Below are 23,236 nucleotides of genomic sequence, written 5' to 3'. Positions count from 1 at the left end.
GAGAGAGAGTGTGTGACAGTGATTGCACTGTCTGTGTGTTTTGTATCCTTTTCTTTTTTAGATATTATCCTGTTTTTTTCTGTTATATATAAATGTATGTGCTGTGTCGTCCACTGGGTACCTCGCGGTTCCGTGTCTGCCTAACGTCAGATCAGCTTGCCTCCAGCTTTCCCTTCCCTCTCACTGTTCCGCCCTCTGACGTCATAACGTCTTTTTGCGAGTGCGAGACAGTGAGGGGGAATGTAATGTTGTAGGCTGCTGTCCTTCGCCTCTCAGTCTCGCGGCATTACTTACTGCGTTCGCCCGTTTCCCGCCACCCTGCTGCCTAAATTGTACCTCGGGGTTCCATCGCTGTCTGCCTGTCTGTTTTCATAACATCCCCTAACGTCAGTTCAGCTTGCCTCCAGCGTTCCCTTCCCTCTCACTGTTCTGCGCTCTGACATCATTACGTCTTGACGCGAGGGCGAGGCAGTGAGGGGGAACGGAACGCTGGAGGCTGGCTGTCATTTGATGTTACCAACCCAGGCAGCCAGACAGCGATGGAACGTTAAAGGTGCAAATTATTATATGGGATATCCCACAACTTCCAAAATTATTTGATTCAATATGGATCACAACTAGAAGTCAGACAGTAGCTAAAGTGGTAAGGACTGATTCAAAATTGATCTGGCCATCAGTACAATCTTGTGCTGCTCTGTGGACCTTCCCTTTGGGCTCTGAGGGAGGGAGACACGGAACCCTTCCTTCCAGATATGGCCCATCGTTGGTGACATCTGGATACAAGAGTAACATGAAGAGGATCTGCACCCAGAAACTATGAAGGATCTCTTTTGTTATTAGTCTACCATGGTCAGGGAGAAAACAATTTGAACTAACCTAAGATTATTAATTCTTCACTACTGGAAAGATTATCATGAGCTGGAAAAATCTCAATGTTGGTTTCACAGGAAGGATGCATTACTCTTTGCTGACAAGGAATGGCAATGAAGGCAAAATTAATTGAAAAGCACTGAAAATTTTAAACTAGGATACCCAGGGAGAAGCCCTACCAAGCTGGGGGGGGGGGGGGGGGGGGGAAGGTGGGGGGGGGGGAACCCCAGCTTGTATTTACTTTAGAAAAATGTCTTAAAGCTAAACTGGCTGCGAAACAATTCTAGAACGTCGTCTCCAGATCAAAGAAGCTGAGGGGCCGCAGGTATGACTTGTGAGAAACCATCATGCATACCTAAAAAGCTTTCCTGGAAAACTAACAGCATCTTCTATGTTGGCATAACATAGAAACACAGAAGCACAAACATGTAGGCAGATCAGGATCATATGGCCTATCAAGTCTGCCCATCCATGCCATCTACTATCCCTTTCTGACCCCTAGAGATCCTATGTACCTGTCCCAAGCCTTCTTGAATTCAGATACAGTCTTTGTTTCCACCAGGAGGTCATTTCACAAATTCACCACCCTTTCCGTGAAGAAGTATTTCCTCAGGTTACTTCTGAGTCTATACCCTAGAGCTGTCCGATTCAGCTAAATATTTTTCAATTCGATACAATTCGATTCTTTCAAAAAAATTGGTTTTTCGATTCAATTCGATTCAACTAGATTGAAATAGTGAGCCAACGGGTCTTAGGAGGAGCACTTGGGGAACGGTCAGAGAGCCACCTGAAACATGTTCAAAAACAGAATAATCCATTTGTGCATCTAAAAGGTAAACTACAAAACAGATGAAGATGTGATTCCATGTGCCCCAATGAAAGGAGAGTTTAATTCTACTTCCATTTAATTTCAATATATTCCATCATCTTTATAACACCAGGCTTCCCAAGGCAGATTACAACAGTTAAGAAGATGAACCCATCAGGAAACAGGATATCCTCACTGAAATCTGGCCATTCTGTATTACAAAGAAACTAGTAAAACAGGCCCGTTTCTCACACAAATGAAATGGGCGCCAGCAAGGTTATCATCAGTATTCCAGCTTGGCCCCCTCCCTCCCTCTCATCCGAGTTCCAGGACCCCCTCCCTCTCCTCTGAGTTCCAGGCGCCCCTCTCTTCCAAGTTCCAGGCCCCTGCCCTCCCTCCCTCCGAGTTCCAGGCCCCCTCTCCTCCTCCCCTTCCTCAGAGTTCCAGGCCCCCTCCACCTCCCCCTCCCTCCTGGCGCCCTTCTTCTCCCTCTCATCCGAGTTCCATGCCCCCGCCCTCCCTCCCTCTCCTTCCCTCCCAGTTCCAGGCTCCCCTCCCCTCTGAGTTCCATGCCCCCCTCCCTCTCCTCAGAGTTCCATGCCCCCTCCATCTCCCCCCTCTCTTCCCCTCCAAGTTTCATTCCCTCCTCTCCTCCGAGTTCCAGACCCCCGCGCCTCCCTCCCTCTCCCCTCCGAGTGGCAGCCCGACTTGCGTTGCCCGCCCTCTTCTTCCAGTCCTCCACCTGCCCCTCGCCTTCCTGCGTGCCAGCCATAATTTAAAAGTTCTTACCTCGGGGTCTGGCGGCAGCAGTGAAAGGTGAGCATGAACGGTGCTTCAGCCTGCCTTTCCTTCTGTCTCAGCTCTGCCTCTGGTCCCGCTCTCATTTCCTGTTTCCGGAAGGGCGGGACCAGAGGCAGAGCTGAGAGATTTGAACCGATTTTTGGATAGCTCTTCCTCTTTCACCTTCATCCTATGCCCCCCCTTGTTCCAGAGCTTCCTTTCAATTGAAAGAGATGGAGTCACATGGCCTGTTTGTGTGTTGCTCTGTTCAATCTGCTGATCACTGCAGAAAACACAACCTCTTCACCATCACAAATATTAAGAAGGAAACTTACCCGTAATAGTTCTGCTGATGTTGGTCTCTCCTGAGGTATTTTCTGCAAACAGTAGTCAACAAATGCCCTAAATGCATCCGTCCTGTATATACAAATATATTAAAAAGAAAAAACAAGGACCTTAATGAGTACTGAAATCCTGCAGCTTGCAATAATTTCTGGGATTTTCTTCATGATGCATTTTTTTCCTTATTTTGGGTACAAAGTTTTAGGACCCGAAACAAACTGAATAGCTTCCAAGTGCCTAATGTACTAGGTTAATTCCTTTAGCAACTTTTCATTTGCAGTGTGTATCCATGGATAAGTATCACTGTATTTTCCCTTCGGAAGTGATGACTACTAAAGGAGATCTTCAAGAAGTCAGAAAGAAGTGGAGACAGAAACCTCTAGCAACCATGAACAGACCATTAAAATTATACACTTTATAAATTTATAAACTACTCGCATATCTGCAAAGTCCATTGTTACTTTTTATACAGATTTTGAACCAGATTTTCAAAATACTAAGAACCTTCAATAAAAGTCACTAAAACTCAATTGCTACAGTAGTTATTGACTTATGGAAAATAAAACCCTGTTTACTGCAAGAAAATTTAATTACTTATTTATTTGCTGCATTTGTATCCCACATTTTCCCAACTATTCACAGGCTCAATGTGGCTTACATTATATAGCAATGGCATCACCATGAACAGAGTAAGAGGTTCAGCAATACTGTTACAATTAATGTACAAGAATAACAGGTAGGCAGGGTAAATAAAATGATAATACATAACATACTTGTGGCAAAAGAATAACTGCTTCGGCTTTGTTGTGCCATCAGCAAGCTCCCTAGCCGTCACTGTTACATTCATGATCTGCCCTCCCCTCTATGTCAATTATTCCCAAACTTTTCATTATGGAAAAACTCCTAAAATATTTTTTCATATACTGTGGATTCCCCTATGTTATGAAATATAAACAGGGGCGTACACAGAAGTCCATGGGTGGGGGGGGGGGGGGGGGGGGGGGGGACACATTTCTTCTCCGCTCTTCTCCTCTCAGCAGCATAAAGTTCTACATTTGCTGGAAGGGATGCCCAAACCCTGCCAGCTGAACTGAGCATGTGCAGGAGTGCTAGTGTTGGAGTTGAAGCATGTGGCCTACTTCCTTGCTGCTCAGGCAGTACGAGTGGGGGGGGATCAGGCAGCAGACCTCTTCAGCTGATGGGGCTCGGGCATACCCCCCGCTATTCCATAGGTGCCACAGTTTTGGAGGGAGCCCCCTCATAGCTATGCCACTGAATATAAAATATTTTACTTCAACTTCTTGCAGAAGAGAAAGTAGGGTTCCACAGAACCCAGTTTGGGAAATCACTGTTCTATGTTATGACAGAAGTCGTAAAGTAAACATTAAAAAAAAAAAAAAATCCATATATTCAGCACTGGTATCTGAATAGTGGCCAATACTGAATTTCTGGATAGCGTGGTCAATACTACTGTGATATTGACAACATTCCGTCCACTATCTAGATAGCAACCCAAATAAAGTTAGGACAGGCTTTTTACAGTCCTACCTTGATTCAGATAGTTATACCGTTAGCAGACTGAATACCATTCCTGACTGGATGATTCTGGGGATTGCCCTCACTTCACCTACAAACTATGCAATCACAATCTATAAGAATATTCAACAGCAGTTTCTGTATAGTGCAACTGAATTTTAGAAAAGCCACTAGAGCCCTTCCTTGACAAAAAACACGTGCGGCTAACCATGTAAAATACCTGCTACTGATACTCACCATTCATTTGACTGTAGTGTTGGAGAGTCGTTCTGGGCTATGTGATACAAGGCACTCATTGCATTCATGTTGAAAAGGGGAGGCTTCCGTTCCCCTGAAATTAATTAAAGGTCAGTCAGAATCTTGAAGAAAGGAAGGAAGGAAGGAAGCAGTGAGTGGTAAAAAGGAAAGGAAAGCAGACAAACAGAATATACAGACTCACTCCTAAATCAATAGCTTATTAGTGTCATCATGTGTCAAATAAGATGATAATCATTTTAATCTCTAGGTCACTGTAGGGTATTCATTTAAAGAAGCTACTGATCACTTGAGCAATACTAGCTGTATGTGTGACATTATTTTACTGCAGACCAGACCAATCTAACAGGAGGTAATAGTCCCACCAACTTCTAATACCAAACAAACTTCCTTTAAACACGATTATCTCAGGAGTGGATTGCTCTATTCACTACCACTTTTGGTCTGGGTCAGGGGTGGGCAACCATGGCCAAGGGTAACAAGCGATTTCGGGCGATTTGCATGTACTACTTTCCACTGTATACAAACAGATCTTGTGCATATTCACTGTGGAAATCTTGAAAACGTGAGTGGGTTGTGGCCCACCCTTAATCTAGGTTGTGGTCCCCTTGCCAGCAATACTTCTTACTTTCAGACTACTCATTCCAGATCTAAAATAAATGTATTGCCACTATCCAGATAACTTTTTTTTGGCCTGCCCTCTCTCCTCCCCTAATCCATCTTATAAACTACGTATCTGGTGGTTTTTAACAATTTAAAACAGCCTACCATCATCATCCAAAAGTTTTTTGAAAATGCATGGACAGAGCAAACGTGTATTTGTCGGCTTCCAAAAATGCATGATTATCTCAGCCAATCAGTATTTACGCTTTTCCTCTCTCGTGCTATGCTGTTATTTGCTTACTGCTACCATTAATAATGCATCTGGACTATGAAGTTAATGCGTACATTTTATAAAGCTGGGATATGGCACTGATCAGGGCCGGTCTTAGCAAGTGCCGGGCCCTGTGCAGACCAATTTGGTGGGGTCCCATCCTAGCCCCACCCCACCTAGCTCCACCCCATTGACAATTAATACATTTAATTAAATTTAGATATTAGATATGTATCATATGTCAAAGAATAAAGTGGTTGCTCAAAGCATATACTAACCACAATTGCTCAACTGCAAAACACTATGCACAAATTTGTGCAAAAACACACGCAGAACCTTACTGTACCATAAATATTACACTGGGCAGACCCTAATATACAATATACCGGCCATAAGGAAAATGCAGACCGTCAACAATATGAAACAAGGGATCATATCAAAATTCTCATGTAGAGCCACAAAACACCTTTTTAGGGTGGAAAGTGTTCACAATGAGCTCCTTTTATTAACAACCATATATAGATCCTTCAAGAGATAGTGTGTCATGATTTAGGCTCTAAAACCCTTTCCGATGTTTTGGTGCCACCTCGGTAAGGCCAACACACAATCTCTCCACTGCAAAACACTATACACAAACTTGTGCAAAAACACACTCATAACCTTACCAAACCATAACAGCACTAATTCCAAGGACAGGACGAGCTACAACCTTATGTGTGGAAAGGCAGCACTATAATTACACCGGGCTCTAAAACAACAGTACAAAACCTAGTGAAACAAAAACAAAACTAAACAAAAAAGGATGCAAATACTACATGCTAGCAGAATATTGCACCTTGATCACACATGAAAAACACATGACACAACAGATATGAAGGCAAATTTCTGAACTGGAAAGTTACCTCAAGAAGTCAGACTCAGCATGCAGCAATACCCCACATGCACTCCATTCACACAAGTCCTCTGCATGCACTCTACTCCCCACCCTCCAATGTACCCTTCTGACGTCAGTCCTCTGTATGCACCCCATTTCCACCCTCATGCACCCCACTGACATCAATCCTCTGCATGCACCCTCCATGCACCCCATTCATTCATATCAGTCATATGCATGCACCCACTCACATCAGTTTTCTGTATGTACCCCACTGACATCAATCCTCTGCATGCACCCTCCATGCACCTCATTCATTCACTGATGTGAGTGGGGTGCAAGCAGATGACTGATATGAATGAATCAGTCATCTGCTTGCACCCCACTCACATCAGTCCTCTGCGTGAACCCCACTTCCAACCCCTGTGCACCCCACTTCCCATCAGTCCTCTGAGTGCACCCAACTCCCATCCGTCCTCTAGGAGATGAATCGCACTCCTCATCTCCACTTGCATCGCTTCTCCGTGTGCATCTCTCCCCCTGCAGCCCCCTCCCCATGTATCAGGCCAGATCTCCCCAGAACACCTGCGATGCGCCTGGCGGGAATTCATGCAATCCTGAAGAAGGGTCTCTCTGTCTTCGCCATAAATCTCGGGATCCAGCGGGGTCTCCCCGCAAACCTGCGGCACGGCAGGAGCCCGCAACACAGGCAACAGCAGCAGCAGGCTTGCATCCAAACCAAAGTTTCAGCGTGCTTGTCTGACTTTGCTGTCTGGATGTCTCAACACCACCTGAAATTAAACATGACCAAAATCAAGCTTCTCATTTTTCCCCACAAACCCACCTCCCCGCTCCCCCCGTTTTCCTATTTCTGTTGATGGCTCTCTCATTCTCCCTGTCTCCTCAGCTAGAAACCTTGGGGTCATCTTTGACTCTTCTCTCTCCTTCTCTGCTCATATCCAGCAGACCGCCAAGACCTGTCGTTTCTTTCTTTACAACATCCGTAAAATCCGCCCCTTTCTTTCCGAGCACTCTACCAAAACCCTCATCCACACTCGTCACTTCTCGTTTAGACTACTGCAAACTGCTTCTTGCTGGCCTCCCACTTAGTCACCTCTCCCCTCGCCAATCGGTTCAAAACTCTGCTGCCCGTCTCGTCTTCCGCCAGGGTCGCTTTACTCATACTACCCCTCTCCTCAAGTCGCTTCACTGGCTCCCTATCCGTTTTCGCATCCTGTTCAAACTTCTTCTACTAACCTATAAATGTACTCACTCTGCTGCTCCCCAGTATCTCTCCACACTCATCCTTCCCTACACCCCTTCCCGTGCACTCCGCTCCATGGATAAATCCTTCTTATCTGTTCCCTTCTCCACTACTGCCAACTCCAGACTTCGTGCCTTCTGTCTCGCTGCACCCTACGCCTGGAATAAACTTCCTGAGCCCCTACGTCTTGCCCCATCCTTGGCCACCTTTAAATCTAGACTGAAAGCCCACCTCTTTAACATTGCTTTTGACTCGTAACCACTCGCCTCCACCTACCCTCCTCTCCTCCTTCCTGTACACATTGATTTGATTTGCTTACTTTATTTTTTGTCTATTAGATTGTAAGCTCTTTGAGCAGGGACTGTCTTTCTTCTATGTTTGTGGAGCGCTGCGTACGCCTTGTAGCGCTATAGAAATGCTAAATAGTAGTAGTAGTAGTAGCAGGCAGCCACCAAGAACACAACAAACGGCATGGGAGCTCCGGCCGCAGTGCCCTGCCCTGCCCCCTCATTCCGCAGCCGGAACCAGGACTGTACACTCATTCTGTATGCAGAGCGGGCCTGCCCCCTGCTAACCTGATCGAGGGAGCTGCGCCACCAAGCTCGCCAGCTTCAAGTTCTCCCTTTCCTGTCTTCACACAGTGTCTGTCCCGCCTTCGCGGAAACAGGAAATACGTCATCGTAAAGGCGGGACGGACACTGTGCGAAGACAGGAAAGGGAGAACTTGAAGCAGTGTCTTCACGTCGCTCGCTGCTACTGAAAGAAAAAGGGTTCAGCACTCTTGCGGGGGGGGGGGGGGGGGAACGGAGGAGGGAGGAACGAAACGGAGGAGGGCTGCCAGTCGGGCCGAGGGCGGGAAGGAGGTGTGCCGCGCGGGGCCCCCTTGACTGCGGGGCCCTATGCGGTCGCCTCGCCTTAAGACCGGCCCTGGCACTGATTAACGTTAACAGGGAACTCTGGCATTCAAAATCTAAGTTTTACTTATGCGTGTGTACATCTAATATAGCAAGGGGTAATTAAGCCTATAAGGGGCTCTTAGAATTAGATGCAGTATTATCTTCTGAATTACTCCGGAAATTACAGAGACTGGGGAAAAGGCATACAGAAACCCCTTGTTCTATGGCATGAAGAACACGTCTGGAGCAAAAAGCCTGTATTTTCTGTTGCATTCTCCGTTCGAGATCCTCAACACTGAAAGAATTTTGATGTCACTGCAGCAATCACTTATGAGAGACCAGGCTTCTGCTTAGACTGTCAGCAATGAGAGTCCATGCCTGGTAGATACATAGCACAGAAGTAATTGCTTATAGATATAGCAAGACAGTAAATCCTCAGAGCTTCCCAGAAAAGTCTGAGGGAGCCTGAACATTCTTGTTTGTTTATAACAAACATTGCTACTTCATTGTCAGCCCTGATGAAGACTACCTGCTTGCTGAGGTGATCTTTGAAAGGTTGAAGGACATAAAATGCAGCACAAAAGATTAGATTTATGGCTAAAGACTGTTCTCAGCTTGAGCAAAGACTTGCATTTGAATGTATAGCACATTAAACTCTGTTTTATTCCCAGAAATTGGTGCTTATCAAAGTTAAGTGAATACAGTCTGTACATACACAAAGGAATCCTATATAGAAGGCCTGGAACCAAACAAGCTTGGCAGTGATTAGAAGCAACACCAATAATTGAGAAGCAAAGCCTGTTATAGGCAGATTTCTACGTCTGTGCCCTGATCATGGCTGGACAGATTCAGCTAAAGTAGCTGGAGAACAAGAATATCAGAGTAGCCGTACTGGGTCAGACCAATGGGCCATGTAGCTCACTATCCTGTTTTCCAAACAGTGGCCAAGCCAGGTCAGAAGTACCTGGTAGAAATCCAAATCGTGGCAACACTCCATACTACAAATCCCAGGGCAAGCAGTTGCTTCCCATGTCTGTCTCAATAGCAGACTATGGACTTTTCCTCCAGGAATTTGTCCAAACCTTTTTTTCAACCGCTGTTACCACCTGTTACCAAGGCCAGTTCTGGGCAGACTTCTACCGTCTGTGCCCTGATCATGGCTGGACAGATTTGGATGGGCTGGACTAGGGCTTCGATGACAACTTCAGAAGTTGGAGAACAAGGTCAATGCTGGTCAAATTTCTACATTTCTCTGCCCTGAAAATGGCAAGGACAAATCAAGATCAAGTATACATATGTAGTATCTTTACGGAAGAAGATGCAAGAGATCTGCCTGTACCAGAAATAGTTTTCAAGGCTGATGATACAGAGGAACTGAAAGAAATCTTTGTGAACCTGGAAGATGTACTGAGCCAAATTGACAAATTAAAAAGAGTAGTAAATCACCTGGACTGAACGGCATACATCCAAGGGTACTCAAAGAACTCAAGCATGAAATTGCTGATCTGTTGTTAATAACATGTAACCTGTTAAAATCATCCATAGTACCTGAAGATTGGAGGGTGGTCAATGTGACGTCGATTTTAAAAAAGGAGAGATCCAGGAAATTACAGACCGGTAAGCCTGACGTCAGTGCCAAGCAAAATAGTAGAAACTATTATAAAGAATAAAAACACAGAACACATAGACAAACATGATTTAATGGGACAGAGACAGCATGGGCTCAGCCAAGGGAAGTCTTGCCTCACCAATTTGCTTCATTTCTTTGAAGGCGTGAATAAACATGTGGATAAATGTGAGCCGGTTGATGTTGTGTATCTAGATTTTCAGAAAGCTTTTGATAAAGTTCCTCATAAGAAACGCCTGAGAAAATTAAAAAGTCATAGGCTAGGAGGCAAGGTTCTGGTGTGTAATAGGAATTGGTTATTAGACAGAAAACAGAGAGTAGGGTTAAATGGTTATTTTTCTCAATGGAGGAGGGTGAACAGTGGAGTGCCACAGGGATCAGTAATGGAACCAGTGCTATTTAATATATTTATAAATGATATGAAAATCAAACGAGCGAGGTGATTTAAATTTGCAGATGGCACAAAACCATTCAAGGTTGTTAAAACTTGGGCGGTCTGTGAAATATTGCAGGAAGACCTTAGGAAATTGGAAGACTGGGCATCCAAATGGCAGATGAAATTTAATGTGGACAAAAACAAGGTGAAGCACATTGGAAAGAATAATGCAAATTATAGTTACCTGATGCTAGATTCCACCTTGGGGTCAGCAACCAAGAAAAAGATCTAGATGTCATTGTAGATAATACGCTGACGTCTTCTGCTCAATGTGCGGTGGCCAAAAAAGCAAACAGGATGCTAGGAATTATTAGGAAAGAGATGCTAAGACCGAAAATACTATAATGCTTTATCACTCCATGGTGCGACTGCACCTTGAATATTGCGTTCAGTTCTGGTTGCCGTATCTCAAAAAAAGATGTAGCGAAATTAGAAAAGGTTCAAAGAAGAGCGACCAAAATGTTAAAGGGGATGCAGTGCCTCTCGTATGAGGAAAGGCTAAAGAGGTTAAGACTCTTCAGCTTGGAAAAGAGAATGGATGAGTGGAGCTATGATTGAAGTCTACAAAATTCTAAGTGGTACAGAATGAGTAGAAATAATCAATTTTTTACTCGTTCCAAAAGTACAAAGACTAGGGGACACTCAAGGAAGTTACATGGAAATACTTTTAAAACAAATAGGATGAGATATATTTTCACTCAATGAATAGTTAAGCTCTGGAACGATTTGGGTTTCTGCCAGGTACTTGTGACCTGGCTTGGCCACTGTTGGAACAGGATACTGGGCTAGATGGACTACTGGTCTGACCCAGTATGACTATTCTTAACATATTGTTGGGCAAACTGGACGGACCATACAGGCCTTTATCTGCCATTATCTACTATATTACAATGTTACCCAGACAGACTAGAGGCATTCCAGTTTGCATTAATGTACATGTGTTTGTAAAAGCATGCATTCGTGCATACCAAAGAGCAGGCACAATTATATCTGCATAAATTCCTTGTGGTACATTTTTCAAAAATTGCTGGTATCTGCCTAAGGAAGAGTTTGTGAGTACTAGTTACACATGCACTCGGCTATTAAATTTGTCTTTGTTACTTGTGGATTTTTAGCCTGTCTTTAGAAATGATGCTCAAAGTGGCATACACAGTGGCGTAGCAAGGGCGGGGCAGTGGAGGTGGTCCGCCCCGGGTGTCAGCACAAGGGGGGGTGCTCCGCCGCTCCCGCTCCTCTTCTTCCTGGCACCCCCCGCACCAGCCCTTTAAAAAGAAATGTCCGACACGGTGGCGAGGCACAGCACCTCGTGTCTGCAAGTAAAAGAAGCGGATCATCTCATTGGGCCTTCCCTCACTGTCCCGCCCTCCTCTGACGCAACTTCCTATTTCCACAAGAGCGATACAGTGAGGGAAGGCCCGATGAGACGATCCACTTCTTTTACATGCAATTGCGAGGTGCTGTGCCTTACCACCGCGTCGGACATTTCTTTTTAAAGGCCGGGTGGCAGGGAGAAGACGAGGCAGGGTGAGGGTGGGGGACTCGGATGGCAGAAGGGACTGGGTCGGGGGACAGATGGGAGAAGGGGCGTGGAGCTGGAACTCCTCTTCCTCCGCTCTCGATCTCAGTTGATAACACACTCATCCTCCCCGTCTCATCTGCCCGCAACCTCTGAGTCATCTTCGACTCCTCCCTCTCCTTCTCTGCGCATATCCAGCAGACAGCCAAGACCTGTCGCTTCTTCCTCTTTAACATCAGCAAAATTCGCCCTTTCCTCTCTGAGCACACCACCTGAACTCTCATCCACGCTCTCATTACCTCTCGCCTTGACTACTGCAACCTACTCCTCACTGGCCTCCCACTTAACCATCTATCCCCCCTTCAATCCGTTCAGAACTCTGCTGCACGTCTTATATTCCGCCTGAACAGATATACTCATATCACCCCTCTCCTCAGGTCACTTCACTGGCTTCCAACCAGATACCGCATACAGTTCAAGCTTCTCCTTCTTACCTACAAATGCACTCAGTCTGCAGCCCCTCATTACCTCTCTACCCTCATCTCCCCTTACGTCCCCGCCCAAAACCTCCGTTCACAGGACAAATCCCTCCTCTCAGTACCATTCTCCACCACCGCCAACTCCAGGCTCCGCCCATTCTGCCTCGCCTCACCCTATGCTTGGAATAAACTTCCTGAGCCCCTACGCCAAGCCCCCTCCCTACCCATCTTCAAATCCTTGCTCAAAGCCCACCTCTTCAATGTTGCCTTCGGCACCTAACCTTTATACCTTTCAGGAAATCTAGACTGCCCCAATTTGACTGCCCCTACTTGACTGACTGTACATTTGTCCTTTAGATTGTAAGCTCTTTGAGCAGGGACTGTCCTTCTATGTTAAGTTGTACAAGCGCTGCGTAACCCTAGTAGCGCTCTAGAAATGTTAAATAGTAGTAGTAATTTTGGAAAGTAAATCAAAAATATTTTTTTTTCGGTAGACCAGAGCTCTAAACAGTGCACTGTTGAGCTCTGTAGTCTACGCAGCTACTTTTCATCCTGGAAGTGCTAGTTGCTGGATGGAGCTACATAGCTCCTCAAGGCTGTTGGTTTGGAGTGTAGCCAAGTAACTGAGGGGCCACTAGTAGCTGAATTCTCTCCTGTGCTAATAAGATCCAAGAAGGATTGTGCTGCTGTATCACTTCGGCTGAGAGGGCAGTGCAATCCAGAACAGCAAGTGCCAAGGGAAGGCCAGTTGTAGTGATAATTGAGTCACTCTGGGATGCTGTACAAGGTCTGGAATCATCTCAGTACTAGTATTCGTTTCCTCTCTGTATTAGTCTGGAAGTTAATACTACTTTTAAGAAATACCTGATCAGGCTTCGACATTGGAACAAGCAGTGAGGTTGGAGAGGAGACTCAAGTCCTATGTGGCTGTAATATGTTACCTTGGCACGACTCAGACTAAAAGCAAGGACTTTTACATTGGACACTGGAATATTATGAAAATCAATTGAGAAAGTTCTTGAACTTCCTCAAATTACCCCTGATTTGTTACAGAAATATTATGAAATTCTGGGAATGGCTACTGAGATCAGAGGTTTAGGTCCAGTATCTAGGCCTTTTAGAAGTAATCTAATCTAAACAAATACTTTAAAGAAAAATTGTGGTGGATGGACGAAACAGACTCTACGCGGAAATGGATAAGATGACTATGCAGATTCAAGAAAGTATTGGACAAGCAGAGGATCTCTAAGGGGAAGGATCTCTGGAAGAAAGAGGGGAGATCTGCTTCTGGACCGCGTACAATTCATTGATGGGCTGCAAGTTGCTCACCCGTGCACTAAAGCATACCCTCACACAGTTGGTTTTGAAGATACACGTGGTGCCAGATGATGGCCCTAGAGCCCTTCTCTCATCCCCCAGAGCAGAGATTAGTAGATGGTATGGATGGGCAGACTAGACAGGTCACATAGTCTTTATCCGTTCACAGAAACACAGAAATTGATAGCAAATTAGTACTCTAGTGAATACTTTAAAAACTTTTTAAATTACCTCAATAAGCTTTCTGTAAGATCAATTTAAGTGGATTTCTTGGATGGATTTAGCTGTTTATTAGATTATAACAATTTCTTTAGGGTTGGGTGAGATTTTATTTCATGAGTTTATGATTTATTGCCTCAAAGGATTACCAGAGGCATGAAATCAGGTAATATTAAATGGATAGACAAATCAGTTCAGTAGATTAACACACAAATAGATACATATATAAATGAATGAACGGGAGGTTAGCACTCCATTAACACACCTTTCTACTCACCTAACTCTATGCAGGTGATTCCCAGAGACCATACATCTACCTTCCCATCATACTGCCCTTCATCCATAGCCAAGATTACCTCTGGGGCCATCCTGTAAAACAAAATATGCCCTTCAAATCAAAGAAACCTTAAGAGCTTCAGTTAGAGGGATTTGTTTTGGCGGGGTGGGAGGTGCAGAACTCCTGTAAGTATATATTATACCCCTCACCTCTTTATATATGTTTTGGTACTAATCTTCTTTATGTCACTGATGGAAGCTTTTAGTTCTACTAAGCTGGAGAAGCTGCCTCACCATGCATATATAAGCATCATTTCCAGCTTGCAGCTATCACACAGGACCACTTCAGTTTATTCTTTAAGAGCAGAATATCACTCCTTGGGGCGGTGGTTGACTATCGGGCTCATTTTCAAAGCACTTAGCCTCCCAACGTTCCATAGAAACCTATGGAACTTAGCCTCCCAAAGTGCTTTGAAAATATGCCTCTATGTGAGGGACTTGTATCTTGCTGTACACAAAGAACACCTGCTACAGGTAACTAACTTGGTTTTCTCTAAGGACACGCAGAATAGTAAGCTCTTACAGCATGGGTCTCCCTAGCTACATGCTGCCTTCAATAAAAAGAAAGGGGGGGGGGGGGATCAGAAACCATAATAAGGCACTGCAACAAGCTGACACTTACATATTTTGGGACAAATTAGCCTATTAGGCTTTTCTCTGTTCCACCTCCCCCTCCCTCTTTTTTTTTTTTTTTTTTTGAAAGCAGCTTGAAACAGACAAGAGGGCCCATGATGGGATGAAGTTGGATTCTAATTCTCCAACAGATTTGGAGAACTGACTGGTCAAATAACGCCTAGCCACATACCATCTTAATTTGTACGGTGATGTGCATCATTCCCTCTTGTGATCCTGAACATTAAACAAAGAATTTGATCTGTACCTGAAATCTAATTGGAAACCAGTGTAGTGATTCTAGAATAGGAGAGATCATTTTCTGAAAATTGCAGCCAATAATTTGGGGCTGCCACATTCTGCATTAATTGCATACTTTTTTGGAAGACCAATGAGAGGAAATTTACAATAATCCCACTCTATTTGAATCAACACCTTGAACTTAAGACCTCTGCAGTCAAGAAACAGTAAATGTAAAAATCTAAACAACATAACATAGTAACATAGTAGATGACAGCAGAGAAAGACCTGTACGGTCCATCCAGTCTGCCCAACAAGATAAACTCATATGTGCTACTTTATGTGTATACCTGACCTTGATTTGCATCTGCCATTGTCAGGGTACAGACCGTAGAAGTGTGCCCAGAACTAGACCCACCTCCCAACACCGGCTCTGCCACCCAATCTCCGCTAAGCTTCTGAGGATCCCACGCATTTTTGAATTCCTTTACCGTTTTCATCTCCACCAGCTCCCGCGGGAGGGCATTCCAAGTATCCACCACTCTCTCCGTGAAAAAATACTTCCTGACACTTTTCTTGAGTCTGCCCCCTTCAATCTCATTTCATGTCCTTTAATTCTATCGCCTTCCCATCTCCGGAAAAGGTTCGTTTATGGATTAATACCTTTCAAATATTTGAACGTCTATATCATATCACCCCTGTTTCTCCTTTCCTCCAGGGTACACAATGTTCATCAAAGCCATCCACTTAAATTTATCCATATAATGACAGCTGAATAAACTAACCCTAGATCTTATATTAGTTCCACTATAGTTATTGCTCAAGCATCCAGCCTCTAGAATTCTGGCTTTTAGTACCTAACCACCACAACATACTGCCTCAGCATACTGTGAAATACCTACTGTGTGACTGCACGAATACATTTTCTGTTGCTTTCCACTGCCTATAAAATCACAAGCAGTTGATGGTAGTTCTTTGAGAATTCCATTGCTTTTACTTATAGTTCACCTTGTCTTAACAGAATACTGACCATTTATAACATAGTAACATAGTAGATGACGGCAGAAAAAGACCTGCACGGTCCATCCAGTCTGCCCAAGAGGATAAATTCATATGTGCTACTTTTTTTATTTGTACTTTCCTCTTCAGTGCACAGACCGTATAAATCTGGCCAGCCCTATCCCCGCCTCCCAACCACCAGCTCTGGCACAGACCGTATAAGTCTGCCCAGCACTATCCCTGCCACCCACCACCAGCTCTGGCACAGACCATATAAGTCTGCCCAGCACTATCCCCGCCTCCCAACCACCAACCCCGCCTCCCAACCACCAGCTCTGGCACAGACCGTATAAGTCTGCCCAGCACTATTCCCTGCCACCCACCACCGGCTCTGGCACAGACCGTATAAGTCTGCCCAGCACTATCCCCGCCTCCCAACCACCAACCCCGCCTCCCAACCACCAGCCCCGGCACAGACTGTATAAGTCTGCCCAGCACTAGTCCCCCCCCTCCCAACCACCAGCCCCAGCACAGACCGTATATGTCTGCCCACACTAGCCCCGCCTCCCAACCACCAGCTCTGCCACCCATTCTAGGCTAAGCTCCTGAGGATCCCTTTCTTCTGCACAGGATTCCTTTATGTTTATCCCACGCATGTTTGAATTCCGTTAACGTTTTCATCTCCACCACCTCCCGCGGGAGGGCATTCCAAGCATCCACCACCCTCTCCATGAAAAAATACTTCCCGACATTCTTCTTGAGTCTGCCCCCCTTCAATCTCATTTCATGCCCTCTTGTTCTACCGCCTTCCCATCTCCGAAAAAGGTTCGTTTGCGGATTAATACCTTTCAAATATTTGAACGTCTGTATCATATCACCCCTGTTTCTCCTTTCCTCCAGGGTATACATGTTCAGGTCCACAAGTCTCTCCTCATACGTCTTGTAACGTAAATCCCATACCATCCTCGTAGCTTTTCTTTGCACCGCTTCAATTCTTTTTACATCCTTAGCAAGATACGGCCTCCAAAACTGAACACAATACTCCAGGTGGGGCTTCACCAACGACTTGTACAGGGGCATCAACACCTCAGGGACTTATTTCCTTATGAAGAATACATTTACCAGTTCCAGTATCATCTACACATTTTGGGACAACCACCTGACCAGTGTTCAGAGTGTTAGAGGGGCCCTATTCCCTGATTGCAGCTCTGAGGGAGTAACTTGTGGGGAAGGAGGTTGTGTCAGCTCACTCCTCACCTCAGACAGCAGATTGTCCTGAGCCACAACTGAGTCCTGTTACCTGCATAGTTCATAGTTGTGTTTCTGCCAGGTACTTATGACCTGGATTGGCCACTGCTGGAGGCAGGTTGCTGGGCTGGGCCAGTATGGCTGCTCTTAAGTTCTTACTTGTTTTTTTACCTGACTATATGCAATACTTGTTAGTATTACCTTTACATAATGCTCATCAATCTTTTCCTCCATTTTCTGTGTTCTACAAATCTTCGTTACATAGTAACATAGTAGATGACGGCAGAAAAAGACCTGCACGGTCCATCCAGTCTGCCCAACAAGATAAACTCATATGTGCTACTTCTTGTGTATACCTTATCTTGATTTGTATCTGCCATTTTCAGGGCACAGACCGTAGAAGTCTTGCCCAGCACTATCCCCGCCTCCCAATCACCAGCCCCGCCTCCCACCACCGGCTCTGGCACAGACCGTATAAGTCTGCCCAGCACTATCCCCGCCTCCCAACCACCAGCCCCACCTCCCACCACCGGCTCTGCCACCCAATCTCGGCTAAGCTCCTGAGGATCCATTCCTTCTGAACAGGATTCCTTTATGTTTATCCCACGCATGTTTGAATTCCGTTACGATTTTCTTTTCCACCACAAATCAAAGCAATGTACAATAAAACGCTCTAAAAGCCAGAAAGGAAGTACAGATCTATTAATGATGCCAGCTTCATACACCGAGCTACTAGGAAATGGAATTCCCTACCAAGGTCACTCAGATATGTTACTGACTACTTGAAATTTTGTAAATTGTTGAAAGCATTCTTATTTAGTGAATTCCTCAGCACTGGTGGTGATTGCAATTCATTTAGTTAATTTGTTATTTCAAAATGAGTCATCTTACTGCTTGGATGTTTTTACCTATTGTTTTGTATTTTCGTTATAGTTCTTATTGTAATTTGCTTTAAAAGTTTCATGTAAGCCACACTGAACCCAAACTTATTTGGGATAATGCGGAGTGTAAATGTCATAAATAAATACATAAAACCAGTTATTTTTTTATTTTTGTTACATTTGTACCCCGCGCTTTCCCACTCATGGCAGGCTCAATGCGGCTTACATGGGGCAATGGAGGGTTAAGTGACTTGCCCAGAGTCACAAGGAGCTGCCTGTGCCTGAAGTGGGAATCAAACTCAGTTCCTCAGTTCCCCAGGACCAAAGTCCACCACCCTAACCACTAGGCCACTCCTCCACTGTTGCTACTATTTGAGATTCTACATGGAATGTTGCTAGTGGAATAGCAACATTCCATGTAGAATCTCCAATAGTAGCAACATTCCATGTAGAATCTCCAATAGTATCTATTTTATTTTTGTTACATTTGTACCCTGCGCTTTCCCACTCATGGCAGGCTCAATGCGGCTTACATGGGGCAATGGAGGGTTAAGTGACTTGCTCAGAGTCACAAGGAGCTGCCTGTGCCTGAAGTGGGAATCCAACTCAGTTCCCCAGGACCAAAGTCCACCACCCTAACCACTAGGCCACTCCTGCAGATTCCAGGAAAGGCCTAAGCAGTTGAAACCAATGCAGGTAAACAAAGGATGACTTCTCTACAAAAGCCTCGATCTTCAGCTGCAGGTTCAACCAGACCCCTAGAATCACTAGTTTCAGGCAGGCCACTTTCAATGGAAGGTAAGCTCAGGAACAAGGGGGGTCATAGGATGAGAGTGAAAGGGGCATCTTCATTACTTTTCCCACCACCAAAGTGAGGTTTACTGTGGTTTCCCACCTCATCTTTACTACCACTTTTATGAAGATGAACCACACCTGCCTCTCTCCATTCACGTGGAACCTTTCCTACTCTCCAGAGATCTTTCACATATATCCTTCAGGGGACCTGCCAGAACTTCTCTGAGCTCTCTTAGTATCCTGGAATGTATTCAATCAGGTCTCAAGGCTTTGTCCATAGGTGTCAGAAAGGGGACAGCCACAGGTGTCATGACATCACCAAAATATTTCTTTCCTTTTACCAGAAGGTGTTTAGCTTCTTACCTCCCTTTTCTTGAGACAGTGACGCTACAATCAGTATCACAGAAGACACATTATAGCCGACCAGCTTGGGGCTTTGAGCATCTGTAAATGCTCAAGGCCTGCCGGCTTCTGCCACCTCCAAAACTAAAGTTAAATACTGCAAAGTCAGAAGCTATCTCCATGGTTTACATCTCAAATCATCTGCTCCCACTATCGAGGGTGTTCCTCTCCCACTTAAAAACTCTGTCAAAATATCAGGGGTTACAATGGAGAGTGAACTCACTGCACTCAATTCTCTCATATTGGTTCAAGCTGGGAGGGTTTTTTTTTACCCTTAGAAAGGTGGGAGGTGGGGTTAGTGCTGGGCAGACTTATACGGTCTGTGCCCTGAAAAAGACGGGTACAAATCAAGGTAAGGTATACACAAAAAATGACACATGTGAGTTTATCTTGTTGGGCAGACTGGATGGACCGTGCAGGTCTTTTTCTGCCGTCATCTACTATGTTACTATGTTACAATCCATGCTTGAGACGTCTTCTCTCTTTACTCTGCTCCTGGCTCTTGTAATCTCACAGTTGGACGACTGCAACTCTCTTTATCTTGAGCTCCTACACACTGAACTCTGCAACTTAAATAAAACACGGCCACCAACTTACTCTTGGGCATAAAAAAAAACTGATCATATCAGTTCCCTTTTCCAAACTGGTTTTGAAGTGGCTTACAGACTTCCCATCAAGACCCTGGTATAAATCACCACATTTAATCTTCAAATTCAGGTCATCCTTTATTTCTAGGTGGTCTTCTCATACCTTACTCCCCTCATAGCACACTTCATTCTTCACAATATCATCTGCTGATCATCCCCTCTTTTCATCAGATTTATATGAACCCAACTAGACTATTTCTGCTCCAATGCTCTGGAACAGCCTTCCTTCCTTAGATAAAGAGGAAGATTAGAGCTTTCTATTGATAAAATTTAAAGCCTTACTTAAAGTTGTCGTTTTTTTTTAAAGTTTTCCACAGCTTTTCCAAACTCTGGGACCAAGTAATTCCTCATTTGCTCCTCTCCTTTTCCCAAACTCTGGGACCAAGTAATTCCTCATTTGCTCCTCTCCTTTTGCCATGTATTATCAGGCTAAGATCCTATTATGTTTTTCTCCCTCAGTCCTGCTACCTTTTTCTTTTTGTATAGTGTAGTGCTATACAGGGGCATAGCCAGACTTCGGCGGGAGGGGTGTCCAGAGCCCAAGGTGAGGGGGCACATTTTAGCCCCGCCATTGCCGACACCCCCGCCGTCGCCTACCTTTACTACTACTACTATTTAGCATTTCTATAGCGCTACAAGGCGTACGCAGCGCTGCACAAACATAGAAGAAAGACAGTCCCTGCTCAAAGAGCTTACAATCTAATAGACAAAAAATAAATAAAGTAAGCAAATCAAATCAATTAATGTGAACGGGAAGGAAGAGAGGGGGGTAGGTGGAGGCGAGTGGTTACAAGTGGTTAGGAGTCAAAAGCAAAGTTTTCTTGTCCAGTATGCATTAATCTAATTTGTGCTACTCAACATCTTTCCGGAAGAAACCCCAACCCCCTCCAGTCCAGGTCCTCTTTTTCCTTCGTTCTGTTTCTGAGTCTGAAGTTCTGCATATTGTATGTGCAGGACGTCAGACTCACAGAAACAGAACGAAGCCCAGCAGATCGCAAGGCTTTGTTCTGTTTCTGTGAGTCTGACGTCCTGCACGTACAACATGCAGGACTTCAGACTCAGAACGAAGGAAGAAGAGGACCTCGGCTGGCGGGGGTTGGGGTCCCCTGCCAGCAAAGGTAGCAGACGGTGACGGGGGGGGGGGGGGGGGGAGTCAAGAGGGTCATCGGCAGGGGGGTCCAGGGCCAAATCTACAGGGGACCAGGCCCCCGTGGCCCCACATAGCTACGCCCCTGGTGCCATATTGTATGTATTTTTAGTATAGCATTCTTCTAATACATTGTAAACCACTTAGTTTATTTATAAATATAGACAGTATAATCAAATAAAATTGAACTTCTCCTATGCTCCCTAGTTTCCCATTTTCATCTTTTGTACTCCAGTCTACAACTACTTCCCTCTGCCTTTAATCATCTCACTATCCCTAGTTCCTCCCCTGTAATTCATACCATCCCTTGCTTCTTGTCTTTTACTCCCATGATATGATAGAGGTTTATAAAATACTGAGTGGAGTGGAACAGGTAGATGTGAATCGCTTGTTTACTCTTTCCAAATATACTAAAACTAGGGGGAACGCAAAGAAGCTGCAAAGTAGTAAATTTAAAACGAATCGGAGAAAATATTTCTTCACTCAATCAGTAATTAAACTCTGGAATTTGTTGCCAGAGAATGTGGTAAAAATAGTTAACTTAGCATGGTTTAAAAAAAGGTTTGGATAATTTCCTAAAAGAAAAGTCCATAAGCCATTATTAAGATGGATGAGAAAATCCACTGAATATTCTAGGATAAGCAGTATAAAATATGTTTTGCTGTTCTGGGATCTTGCCAGGTACTTGTGACCTAGATTGGCCACTGTTAGAAACAGGATACTGGGATTGATGGACCTTTGGTCTGTCCCAGTATGGCAATGCTTATGTTCTTATGTAAGATGGAGGTACCAAAGGAAAGGCTGGCCCTGGGAGCAGCATCTCCAGATGGGAGAATGGATACATATCCCTGTATAGACTGCATGGGGTGGAGGAAATAAAAGTACATTAAAATGTAGAGGATGGGTATTTGGGAGGTTACGATATCAGAAGAAGTCCTAGAGGAAGGGGTAGGGATTGGAGGTGGAGATTTAACCAACAGAGGAAGGTGGAGATATCAAGGGAGAGGAACTTTGATGTATCACCAAGGGGCAGACCATGGGGCAGAAGAATAAGTAATAGAGTTTGGAAGTTTTAAGGGGGGAGGAGGAAGGGAGCCTGGAGGTATCTGGGAGGGGAACAGGTGATGGGAGAGATGATCTGTGGCATTACAGAGGTAGAAAGATGATGACAAGAATAAGAAGCAGCTTGAGGGGGGTGAACCAAAGTTTATATATGTGCGTGAGCAAGGAGCACACAAAGTGTGGCACAGGAGATAGCAGTGAGAACATAGGTTATATGAGGAAAAAAAACAAAAACAGGCCCAGTATGCCAAGTCATATCTGTCCACACTGCAGGTTTCAGATTTCTACCTAGAAGCTCAGTCACTAGCTCCCTAATATCCTGGGTGCTCAAGAACAGAAGCAGCTTTCTAACCTGGTTTCCCTGGTTCTGAGCCCAGTGCTTATGCTCCACTCTACTCCTTTTAAATTGTAAAAGAATAAAAGAACACATGTGCCTACAGGGAGATTTTAACATATTATATATACATACACACACACTCTTTGGGGTTTAACATAATGCAATACAGTTTACAAGCCATATGTACCGCAGGGGTTTAAAGAACTCTTTACCAGTAAGGAGTCCCCACAAAGGAGTTGGCAGGTGACACAATGGACGCAGACCCAAAATCAGCTAATTTGACCTGTCCTGGTTCTGTCAGAAGAATATTGCCAGCCTTAATATCCCTAAACACACACACAAAAAAAAAAAAAAAAAACACAAAAAGTTTCAAATTTCAGTACAAGATATGTTTTGATAAAAATCAATAATCTACAGTAATAGCAACTGATATCTCG

General features: G+C 44.6%; 1 protein-coding gene across 3 annotated transcripts in view; it reads right to left on the bottom strand.

Moving 5' to 3' along the window:
- The window catches only part of TAOK3 (TAO kinase 3), a 188,713-nt gene that overhangs the window by 99,363 nt on the left and 66,114 nt on the right, over nt 1–23,236 (bottom strand). For all 3 annotated transcript variants that reach the window (XM_030220132.1, XM_030220130.1, XM_030220131.1), the window contains 4 exons: nt 23,012–23,125; nt 14,371–14,462; nt 4,574–4,667; nt 2,794–2,875 (listed from right to left, as the gene is read on the bottom strand). In XM_030220132.1, the coding sequence (XP_030075992.1) occupies nt 2,794–2,875; nt 4,574–4,667; nt 14,371–14,462; nt 23,012–23,125 (382 nt within the window). The remainder of the gene's footprint in view (nt 1–2,793; nt 2,876–4,573; nt 4,668–14,370; nt 14,463–23,011; nt 23,126–23,236) is intronic.

This window comes from Microcaecilia unicolor, chromosome 11, assembly GCF_901765095.1.
Source record: "Microcaecilia unicolor chromosome 11, aMicUni1.1, whole genome shotgun sequence".
Classification (NCBI taxonomy): Eukaryota; Metazoa; Chordata; class Amphibia; order Gymnophiona; family Siphonopidae; genus Microcaecilia; species Microcaecilia unicolor.
This window is presented reverse-complemented; position numbering and strand designations above follow the sequence as displayed.